General features: G+C 46.8%; 1 protein-coding gene and 1 long non-coding RNA gene across 2 annotated transcripts; both read right to left on the bottom strand.

Moving 5' to 3' along the window:
- Nucleotides 1-1,215: 1,215 nt before the first annotated feature.
- LOC125523683 lies at nt 1,216-5,683 on the bottom strand. Its single transcript, XR_007290342.1, has 3 exons — nt 5,535-5,683; nt 2,556-2,619; nt 1,216-1,427 (listed from the first exon to the last, which is right to left on the bottom strand). It is a non-coding gene; the product is annotated as an uncharacterized LOC125523683 (long non-coding RNA).
- A 575-nt stretch (nt 5,684-6,258) lies between these two features.
- On the bottom strand, nt 6,259-11,954 carry LOC125523317 (premnaspirodiene oxygenase-like). The gene is made up of 2 exons (XM_048688365.1): nt 11,492-11,954; nt 6,259-7,513 (listed from the first exon to the last, which is right to left on the bottom strand). The coding sequence occupies exons 1-2, from the start codon at nt 11,915-11,917 to the stop codon at nt 6,446-6,448; spliced, it is 1,494 nt and encodes a 497-aa protein (XP_048544322.1). The 5' UTR covers nt 11,918-11,954; the 3' UTR covers nt 6,259-6,445.

Here is an 11,954-nt window from a genome sequence, read left to right as displayed (position 1 = left end):
AATATTCTTTAGTCCTTAGTGGTTAGACTGTTCGGATTATAGTGTAAACGGAGGCGTTGTTTCATGTTTATTGTTTTGTTTCTGAATTCACGTTGAATTTTAGGGTTCTTATTTATTCTTGTACATTACACCACGGATTTTTTTAGATAATTATTGCTCTACATTATTCTAAACAAAATAATTGTTGTTTGAAAACCTTCCTGCTTCAAGTCAATTTCATGGTCTACTTTCACTATAGTACTATTCTTATTTATAGTTTAACTTTTTGAATTCAGTTCTTTAATATTTAATTCATGACCTAGTAACCTAAATCAATGGTTTCCAAATGAATAAATGTACAACAACTGGTATTGTCCAAGTAGTAGTATTCTGGATCATAGACTTGCATTGTTCAGAATGTTAATATCTCAAACAATATGCGAACCCAAAATATCAGGATCAGGTCGCTATAAAATATAAGGTACAAACAATGTATATCATGAGGCTGCATCAGCCATTTATCTCAACCATTAGACAATGAAAGGTCGCTTTTTACAAAATTGTGAGCCTTCATATTATACGCTTGACCTTCAAAGGTGATCAGGACATCTTCAAATTCCTGCCGTCTCAGTTTAATCTCTTGAAGAATTGGGTTGTAGATACATCTGCTTGCTTCATTGATGTGCTTGACAACCGATTATGCATCTAATGCAATAATGATCTGGCGTAGGTTTAAGTCAGCTGCTAGGGATAATGCTTCAGGTCACATGAATGAAACACTTTTTCTAGATCAGGCCATATTTTATATCAAGTCATATTTTGATCTGAATTACGAGTGGCTATGCTGCCGCAGCCGGGCTGGGCCCCATGGATTAGCCTGCTGGCTGCCTCGTGCTGTTTGTTAGGATAATCCAAACAATACCTCAGTTTGTTTAAGAGTCATCAACGTTGCGGGATAATTAGTTTGAAAAGTGTATGTGTGTTAGTACTAGAATAGGAAAGCTATCTTGAGTCGGTTTGTAGTTTCCTAGTACATGTATGTGTGTCAGGTTTCTAATTGAATTAGGAATCTGTAGCAGCCGTGTCCGTGTTGGTTTAGTAGTAAATGTAGGGAGTGTCTATTTAGCACTTGACTGTTTTTCAATTCGGTAACATTCACATTTCCTGACAGATAAACAGAGGACACTTGTATGTCCAAAAAACCCCATCCCGGCGACTGTATGTTTTCTATTTCTAAAAAACGGGTCGGGCTAAACTGTTACCCGGTTTCAACTAAACCTGAACCACAATACCTTGGACCATAGCGAACAACTGCCCATCAGCTTGCGACCCACCAAACAGCCAAAACATTGGGGGAAAACCCAGGAAGATCACCAGGTCAGAAACACTTCTACTTGTACCCATATTCTTCAACCCCTTCACCCGCCTCACCTTCTTACATTGAAAATCTGAAAAAGAAAAGCATCAGAGAAACTAGATACAAAAATTAGAAACAAACACGATACTCTAGAAATGAGTGATCGCTAGCAGTGTTGAAACTTGCGAAATTACAGAAACTTTGAAGTCTAGAATGAAGAAATACAGTGGCAAAAAATCATAGAACCTACACTATAATCCTGAGGTAGTTGAAAATTACACTGCAGACTCAATATTAGTGAAAGCATGCAGAAAAATACAAAAGAATGTGTGCACCTAATAGCCTAGAAACATTCAAAAAAAATGACAGGAACTCATTTCTAAAGTATAATACAAAAACAAGGCTGCAAAGAGTAGAAAAAAGAAAATCAGAGCCTACACACTGTGTTGACAAAGTAAATGACACTGAAAATTATCAAGAATTACAGTGCAAAAGAGTCCAAGAACACCTACAAATTACAGTCCAAGATTTACACTAACAGAACTTGCCAACTTACACTGCAACTGCCTAACAATAACATTGCAATAGTCCAAGACTTACAGTGTAAATCCCCTAGAAATTATAGTCCACATTAACACAAGAATTGACACTGAAAAGTACCAGAGATTTAAACTTGCCAAAACTTGTCAGCTTACACTGTAAAATACCTACGAATTACAGTGTAACAGCACAAAAAATACAGTGGAAATCGCCTAGAATATACAGTGTAAATTACACTCTAAAAATGAACATCTACAGTGCAAGAATGTTGATGATCCAGGGTTTACAGTGAAATAACCCAGGAATTATAGTGTAAAGTGCCCCTATATTTACACTGTAACTTCCTGGGAAATGTAAAAACACATGGACTTACACTAGAAAAACCATGGAATTACAATGTAAAAGCATCTGAACTTACAGTGTAAATACAGACTAAAAATACAGAGTAACTACAACGATACTAACATAATAAATACAGTGGGAATCACCAAAGAATCTACGCTAGAAATACCCAGGACCATTTAAAATACATCGAAAAGACCAATATCCGCAGAGAATTGTAAGTTAATCTGCAGTGGCAAGAAATGCATCAACAAGAAGCAGAAATACACCGGAAAGACCCTCCACTAAAGATACAAAGGACAAAAGAAAAGAAATAACAGAGAATAAATTAACTTACTCTGCAGACATGGCAAGAAATGCATCAACAAGATACAACAGCCGCAGAAGCAGCAGCAGAAGCCCTGTTTGAGAACATGAATTTAGAGTAGGAGACTGAAGATGTTGATCCTAGAGCAGCAACAGAAACAACAAACACTGATCTTACAGCAAAACAAATAAATAAAATTTTATAGAGCAATGTGGCTGAAGTACAATCTAAATCTCAGAACAAAAAACACTGTAAGGGAGCGGAAAATTACAGAGCATGCCACACAAATTATAGTGCAAAAAATCTGTGCAATTACAAGGCCAAATTGGGCATATTACAGCGTAAAACTGATGAAATACAGTGTAAGTATGTCAGGTATAATATACTGAAAGTACCACTAAAAATAGTGTAAAAACCATTATAAATACAGTGAAACTTTGAGCCAAATTACACAGTAAATTAGGCAAATTAGGGTAAAAAGGCACAAGAATTACACTGGCTAAAAACTGAATATAAATTACAGAATAAATATGGGATACAGAGGAAAAGCACAGGAATTACAGCGGGCCATTTGGGCAAATTACAGTAAAATGACAGTATACATATAGGGTAATTACAGTGGAATAGCACATGAATTACAGTGGGCAATTCAGTAGGGCAAATTACACTAAAAAGGCACAGGAATTACACTGGCATGGGGATTACACAGTAAATAGGGTATACTGCACTGTAATTACAGGAAATAATACACTGGAATTACAAAGAAAGAACCATGGGGACTACACTGAAAAAACGGACCTAAATTACACTATAATTCTAGGGCATATTACACTGGAATTACAAAGAAAGAATCATGGGGACTACACTGAAAATCTGGGCTAAATTACACTATAATTCTAGAGTATATTACACTGTAATTACAAATAAAAAAAGCGTGGGGACTACAACGTGGACTAACACTAAACTACATCAGCACTACAGGGCTAGCACATATAAATTCAGAGAGATGATATAAGACTGACAAAACCAGGGGAACTAAACACCTACAACAATATAAGAGGGATTCAAGACCTACAAGAGCAAATATGAGCAGGCAACTGAACACATCAGGAGCCAACAAATTCAGAGGAAGGATACACAAAAATAAGCACTACATCTACATCGCAAGCTAGCAGAAACTCAGGCCAAGCCATCTACAACAGATATAAAATGCACGCAGAAAATCAGGCGACCGCTACACCTGCATCTACAGCAGAGGAAACAAAATCAGACGACCACAAGCACCAGATGACATAGAACACTCTCAGAACGAGTAAATTGCAAAAACCCACCACATTTGGGGACCCTAAATCAAAAAACCACCACGTTTCGTTTTTTTTTTGCAAAAACGCACCATCATTGTACTGACAGTTTGCAAAAAACGCTGATTGGTTGATTAGAGCCGTTTGATGCAAAACTGACCGTTGGGTCCCACTGTCAGATGCCACCTGGCGGAGGGGGAGACGGCGCCCGTCACGAAGGGACTAACGGCGCTAACTTAGTCAGGTTTGACCAGTCAAAATCGAACCAGTCGCTGCCCCGCAGGCCACAGCGCGCCCGCGCCCGCACGCTTGTCGGCGCCGCCGCCCCGCGCTGCTGGGCTGCCGCAGCCTTCTTCTTTTGGACGCGCCGCCACGACCTGCTCCTAGTCGAGCCGCCCGATGCCGTGGCGGTGGCCATGCACGCGATGGGAAGGAGCAACGGGCGCCGGAGGTGGCCATCGACATGAACTGCGAGGGCGGCGACGAGCTGGATCTAGAGCAAATCTGAAGCTTCGCCGCGCGGTGTGTTTGCTGTCGGGGCTGTGAGCTGCCGATGTGCAGGCGGAAATCAATGGATTAGCACGCCTAGGTGGGTCCAGGACACGGGGACAGCAGCGGAGCACGGCAGTTAGCCGCGACGTCGGCGGTGGATGACATAGCAGAGGTGAAGGGCGGGGGCGGCCTTGCAGAGAGCTCGAGGAAGAGGCATTAGTGCCTTATGCACGTCCTTGCGAAGCAGATGTAGTTGAGGCAGATCACATGGGTTAGTTGTAGAGGAGATCAGCGCGTCGTGGAGCTCCACCGGAGGCAGAGAAGATGAAAGCGACGCCGACGGTTCCTCCGTTCCTGGCTCCTCACGCCGATTCCTCTGGGGAAGAGAGTATTCAGACGACGACAAGTCTATTCGGCTAGTTTCAGTGATTTGCGGTGGTCATTGGCCGCGACAACCATGAACGGCGTCGATGGCGGGCCGAGGTTTGCAACAGCGACGGGGATAATCGAGTATGGGGCGGGTCGCGGGGTTGGGAAATAAGGAGCACTGGAGGTCGGGGAGCTCTTCGTGCTGGTCTCAGGTCATCGGCGAGCTCGGCGTGGGGGAGCTCGACCCGACCAGCGACAGCACCGCCGCTACCTCCAGCCGCCGTGAGCCCGTGACCACCGAGCCTCCGTCCGGCCCTGCCTCCGCCGGGGACAACGGGAACTGCCGTGGCTGCCGGCAATGGAAGGGGAGGGAGGGGAGGCTTGGCCAGCAAGGGAGGCGTGGGGGAGCGGCGCCGGCGAGGCCAGCATCCGTGGATAAGAGGCTCGGAGAAGAGAAAGAAGCCAAGAAGCTGACGGGTGGGCCCTGGGAACCTTTTAATGGGCTAGTCAAACGGTGTGAAAACTTGGTGCCATGTCAGCCTGCCAAGTGGGACCGATCGGTCAGTTTTGGCGTCAATCGCTGCTTATTGACTGATCAGTCTTTTTTGCAATTTGTCTGTACAATGGTGGTGGGTTTTTGCAAAAAAAATGAAACGTGGCGGTTTTTTTATTTAGGGTCCACAAATATGGTGTTTTTTTGCAATTTACTCCTCTCAAAACTAGCCTACAACAACAAGGCAGCAACATACACCACCACGGATCAAAACAAAAAGATCACCTAGATTTGGAAACTACACGACCACAACACACAGACCACGGGACAGGGCGAGAGACAAGAACAACCTACCGCGGAAGCCGGAGATCGAAGAGAAAGGGATGAGAAATCAAAATCCTGCGGTGGAGGAATGGACTCGCCATGAACATATGGAATCACCTACTCCGCTCCGCCGCTCGAGCTCTCTTCCCTCGGCCTTATCCAAACACAAACAGAGCCTCCCAAAATGAAAGGGAAACGACACCCCCGCTCCTAAATTCAAAAGGACAAAAACCAACACTGTCGGGGCGGGGCGGAACGGCGGATACGGGTTGAGAAGAAAACCGCGCCCGATAATATAAAAACCAACCCGAAGACAACAGGACCCAATGCGAATCTCCGCGCGAGAATGGACAGACATAGATTTGAATGACGGCCAATTGCAAAACACTCGACTGTAAAATAGCAAATCTGTAAATGTATGACTAGGTCCTAGGGTCGTGGCTGCATTTATAAAAGCAACAGCAGCCGTGAGTTTTGTAACCGAGAGAAGAAGAGAAAAAGAGAAAAAATATAAAGAGGAAGAAAAGAGGGGCGAGACACGTGCCCTTGGCTATCCGTTTTTCGTGCACGCGTGTTCGTGTGATTTGATGTGATCAATTCTGTGGGCGAATTTTCAACAATTGGTATCTAGAGTAAGGTCGCTGTAAAGTTGTGCTTGCCTCGGGAAGGCGACCCGACTAACGCCTTGAGGCTGGCGACATAGTCGCTAGTAGTTCACACGGAGGAGGAAAACGGAACAGGCTAGCTTGTCGATAACATGGTGACATCACTGTAACACACTTATTTTCAAACACAATACAAACATAAACACTCATAGATATGCACATACACACATTTCTATAAACACACGACACACACTTATTATACAGGCACAGTTATTTTTCGACTGGATGATACGGGCACGCTTATTATATGTGTAGTTGCATTGCAAGCAAACATAGTTACTCGTGGGCGGCCGGGACGAAGGGCGTGGCGAGGAGCATCAGCGGCGTGCGGCGCCGCACGCCGAGGCCGGGGGCCTCCTCCATGTCGACCTCGCAAACGCCTACCGGCAGCGACCAGTCAAAGTGGTAGAGCAGACCGACGAGGGCAAGTTCCATGATGGCAAGCGCGTAGTTGATGCCGGGGCACATCCTGCGGCCAGCACCGAACGGGACGAACTCGTAGCTCTTGCCGGTGAAGTCTACAGCCCCGTCCTCGAAGCGCTCAGGCTGGAACTCCTCGGCATCCTTCCAGTACACCGGGTCCCGCCCAATGGCCCATGCGTTGATGACGACGCGCGACTTGGCAGGGACCGTGTACCCTTGCAGCTCGCAACTGCCAATGCTCTCCCGGGGCACCAGCAGCGGCGCCGGCGGATGCAGCCGGAGTGCCTCCTTGATCACCAGTTTCAGGTACCGAAGGTTGCTCGCCTGCAGGTCGGCCTCCGTCACCACGGCCTTACCCTTGAACGCCTCTCGGATCTGGCCCTGCAACTTCTTCATCACCAGCGGGTTCCGCATCAGCTCCGACATCCCCCACTCCATCGACGATGCTGCTGTCCCCGTGCCTCCCACGAACATGTCCAGGATGATGGCCTTGATCCTACTGTTGTCGAGCTCAAACCCAAGGCCGCCTCTCTCCTGTAGGCCAATGAGCACGTCGATGAGGTTCTCGTCCACGTTCTCGGGGCCGCCGACCTTGATCTTGTCGGCGCGGGCGGCGTTCCTCTCATTGATCATCTCCTCCAGGAATGCATCCACCGTCTTGTGGACGCCCTGGAGGCTGCGCTCCATGCCGGTGAGTGCGGCGAGCACTGTCGTCCACTCCGGGAAGAGGTCGGGGATGTCGAAGCCGCTCGCCAGGCGCACCCCGGACTTGATGGCGGCTAGGAACTCTGGTGACTTCTTCGGCGTCTTCCCGAATGCTGCCCGCGCAACGATGCTGTTGGTCAGGCCATGGAACATGACGCTCATGTTCACGGGTGTCGACGACCCTGCCTGGCGGATCTGCTCCACCCGCATCCTCATCTGAAGGTAAATGACCCGTTGAATTAAACGTATTGTTCAGGGATGCCAATCCCCAGCAAACGTTCCGCTGTTGCGAACACAACAGTTTCACGTATATTGGGAGAGGCTGGGTGGCATTTTGCAAATTGCCATGGCAGTTTGTTTAAATTGTGGGATTTTTTTTAAATGCCACAGTTGGATGCAAATCTACTGGTTCTGGAGGCGTTCGTCTACATTGGGTTCGTCTAGATTGTTCAGTCATAAATCATGTTGTGACCGAAAGCATTTCGCAACACAAACATAATTAAAGTCGTACTTGAGTTGCCTGTTCAATAAGTTGATTTTCTAGAAAGTTGGATCTAAAACATTTTGAAAGATAAACATAAATGCCGTACTTATGGTACTTATAAGTTTCTTTTACGCTAATCGAGCCTGGAATTTTTCTTGGAGTAAGTTGATTTTCTAGACCGTTGGATTAAGATCTAACAGGCAGTCTTTTCTTTCTTTTCCCCCAGCTTCCTTTGTTCCCGTACCATTCCACATCCCCTTCTTGTCTTTGGCGTGCCTCCGCCTTCGATGAGTGTGCTGTCTAATCCGGCCGGGAATATAATATAAGCCCCCCCCCTGTTGGGGAACGTTGCAGAAAACAAAAAATTTCCTACGGTTTCACCAAGATCCATCTATGAGTTCATCTAGCAACGAGTATTCAGATTGCATCTATATACCTTTGTAGATCGTGAGCGGAAGCGTTCACTAGAACGTGGATGATGGAGTCGTACTCGCCGTGATTCAAATCACCAATGACCAAGCGCCGAACGGACGGCACCTCCGCGTTCAACACACGTACGGAGCGGATGACGTCTCTTCCTTCTTGATCCAGCAAGGGGGAAGGAGAGGTTGATGAAGATCCAGCAGCACGACGGTGTGGTGTTGGATGCAGTCGTCACGTGCAGCAGGGCTTCGCCGAGCGTCTGCGCAAGAGGGAGAGGTGTAGCAGGGGAGAGGGAGGCGCCAAGGATGCCGGGTATGGCTGCCCCCCCTCCCCCCTCCTTTATATAGGCCCCTAGGGGGGCGCTGGCCCCTTGGGGATTGGATCTCCCAAGGGGGGGGCGGCGGCCAAGGGCTGGAGTGGCCCCCAAGCCAAGGTGGGGCGCCCCCCCACCCCTAGGGTTTCAACCCCAGGCGCATGGGGTGGGCCTAGGGGGGCGCTCCAGCCCACTATGGGCTGATTCCCCTCCCCACTTTGGCCCATGGGGCCCTCCGGTATGGGTGGCCCCACCCGGTGGACCCCCGGGACCCTTCCGGTGGTCCCGGTACAATACCGGTGACCCCGAAATTTGTCCCGATGGCCGAAACAGCACTTCCTATATATAATTCTTCACCTCCGGACTATTTCGAAACTCCTCGTGACGTCCGGGATCTCATCCGGGACTCCGAACAACATTCGGGTTACTGCATATACATGTCTTCACAACCCTAGCGTCACCGAACCTTAAGTGTGTAGACCCTACGGGTTCGGGAGACAAGCAGACATGACCGAGACGACTCTCCGGTCAATAACCAACAGCGGGATCTGGATACCCATGTTGGCTCCCACATGCTCCACGATGATCTCATCGGATGAACCACGATGTCGAGGATTCAAGCAACCCCGTATGCAATTCCCTTTGTCAATCGGTATGTTACTTGCCCGAGATTCGATCGTCGGTATCCCAATACCTTGTTCAATCTCGTTACAGGCAAGTCACTTTAGTCGTGCCGTAATGCATGATCCCGTGACCAGACACTTGGTCACTTTGAGCTCATAATGATGATGCATTACCGAGTGGGCCCAGTGATACCTCTCCGTCATACGGAGTGACAAATCCCAGTCTTGATCCGTGTCAACCCAACAGACACTTTCGGAGATACCTGTAGTATACCTTTATTGTCACTCAGTTACGTTGTGACGTTTGGTACACCCAAAGCACTCCTACGATATCCGGGAGTTACACGATCTCATGGTCTAAGGAAAGGATACTTGACATTGGAAAACTCTAGCAAATGAACTATACGATCTTGTGCTATGTTTAGGATTGGGTCTTGTCCATCACATCATTCTCCTAATGATGTGATCTCGTTATCAATGACATCCAATGTCCATAGTCAGGAAACCATGACTATCTGTTGATCAACGAGCTAGTCAACTAGAGGCTTGCTAGGGACATGTTGGTGTCTGTTATTCACACATGTATTACGATTTCCGGATAACACAATTATAGCATGAATAAAGACAATTATCATGAACAAGGAAATATAATAATAATGCTTTTATTATTGCCTCTAGGGCATATTTCCAACACCCCCCCCCCAAAAGCACACACACCAAGGTTAAAGATTTCAACAAAATTTTGATGATTTCAAGGGTGGAAGAACATGATGCTCAAAATAATTCAGTTGGTTTAAATATATGTGTAAAAAAGAACTTGGATCATTGAATATTCACATATATTTCAGTACTGCACAACGATAGGTCAATTTTCTTCATAACTCAGCGTCTAAAGTTCGAGTCGGTTGCTAGCTGATTAACAAACTAACCATCATGACCAAAATGTCGTTACGTCCATTCTGCGCTACATTTTGTTCTTTCTAGCTGTTCAAATTTAAAATCGTTCAAATTCAAACAAAAAATTCATTGATTTGTCATTTCGAAACTCTAAACCTTGCCCCTACCCGCACATGTCAACCCTCGGAGTCACCTCCACCTGAGATGCCACATCGTCTCCTGTTTTGACTCGTTCCGGGCTCAACCTCGGAGCTCCGCCTCACCTCGCCTCTTCTTCCTCCTCCCACGAAATCAACTTACTCAAATTACAAATTCAGACAACTTACATATAGCCGTTGGGCACGTGACTCTATTGTCTCGTGTTACTTAGAGCTTACTCTGGTGTCTTTAATTTTGTTGCGATCGTGACTCAATGTAAGATGATTTTGCAAACTAAAATACTTGTGGGACTGAGGGAGTAGTAACTAGTAAGTTCAATATTCAAGAGCACCCCTTGCAAAAAGTATCATACTAGTATATTACTACTGCATCATATATAGAGAGTATTTAGACTACTCTCTCCTTTCATCTATATAGGGCCTAATGCGTTTTTCGAGACTAACTTTGACCAAATATTATAGCAATAATATATGACATGCAACTTACACAAAGCACACCGTTAAATTCGTGTGTGAAAGGAGCTTTCAATGATATAATTTTCACATTGTGCATGTCATGTACTCCCTCTGTCCAGGTGCATAAGGCACCTAAGAGAATCCTAAAATTCCAAAAGTGTTAGACGTAATTCAATTAAATGCTCCTCGTTTATCTAAACCATCTCGTTTTTTTTCTGTTCGCTCTACCAGGACGCGCTCCTTCTCCTAATCTCCCACCGGTCCACCTCCTAGTAATCTCCGGTGTGAAAGCAAACAACATGTATGTTGCTTCTTCTCTCTCCTCTGTACCGCCTCTTTTCCTGTGTGAAAGCAATCATGCATGCTGCATGTTCCCATGGCGCTCCTTTCCAACACTAATGACAGGATTAATTTCCAAATTCAGTTTCGATTTTGAGGGAAACCTGCGCGCGCTCTCGTCCAATCTCAACCCACCTAAATCGCAGAGCTTTTTCTTAGACGCCCTATGCACCTGGACGGAGGAAGTACTATTAATTTTGTCAATAATCAAAGGCGGTCTTAAAAAACGCATTAGGCCCTATATAGATAGAAAGAGGGAGTACAAATTTTCAAAAAGCAATCACATGCAGGATATTTTATGACCCAAAACCCCATACACACGCGTAGAGAACCCGTTTTAATCCATCCTTGTATGTGAGATTATTTGCTAAGAAAACGAAGATAAACTATGTATCGGCATGCACGGACGCGCGTAATACCGTAAGAGTTACTCCCTTCATTTCAAAATAGATGACTCAACTTTGTACTAATTTTATTTAGAATGAGGGAGTACATACATACCTCGTCCTCCCTAATGTGGCGGAAGGAGAGCACGCGCTTGGGGCCTAGGATCTCGGCTGCGCAGAGCTGGCGGAGTTTGCGCCAGTATTCGCCCGAGGGGGAGAAGAGGATGTCGGCCGAGTCGTAGGTGACGATCTGGGCCGCGAGGATCTTTGGCCGCGTGGCGAAGTTAGCGTCGTGGGTCTTGAGCACCAGCCGCGCCGTCTCCCTGGAGGACGCCACCAGCAGCGGCGTCTGCCCAAGCTGTAGCATCATGAGCGGGCCATGCGCGCCAGCCAGATCCCTCAGCGCGCGGTGCGGCAACACGTTCACCAGGTGGTGCATGCTGCCGACCACCGGCAGCTTCCACGGCCCTGGCGGCGCCCTCTCCCTCGCCGGGTTCATCAGGGCCACCTTCAGCACCTGCAGCAGCGCAACCGGGTCCATGGCTGCGTTACCTATAAGGGCCAGAATTGTTGTTGAG

The sequence above is a fragment of the Triticum urartu genome, chromosome 7 (assembly GCF_003073215.2).
Source record: "Triticum urartu cultivar G1812 chromosome 7, Tu2.1, whole genome shotgun sequence".
Classification (NCBI taxonomy): Eukaryota; Viridiplantae; Streptophyta; class Magnoliopsida; order Poales; family Poaceae; genus Triticum; species Triticum urartu.
The sequence above is the reverse complement of the archived record's forward strand: the minus strand, read 5'-3'. Positions and strand labels throughout refer to the sequence as shown.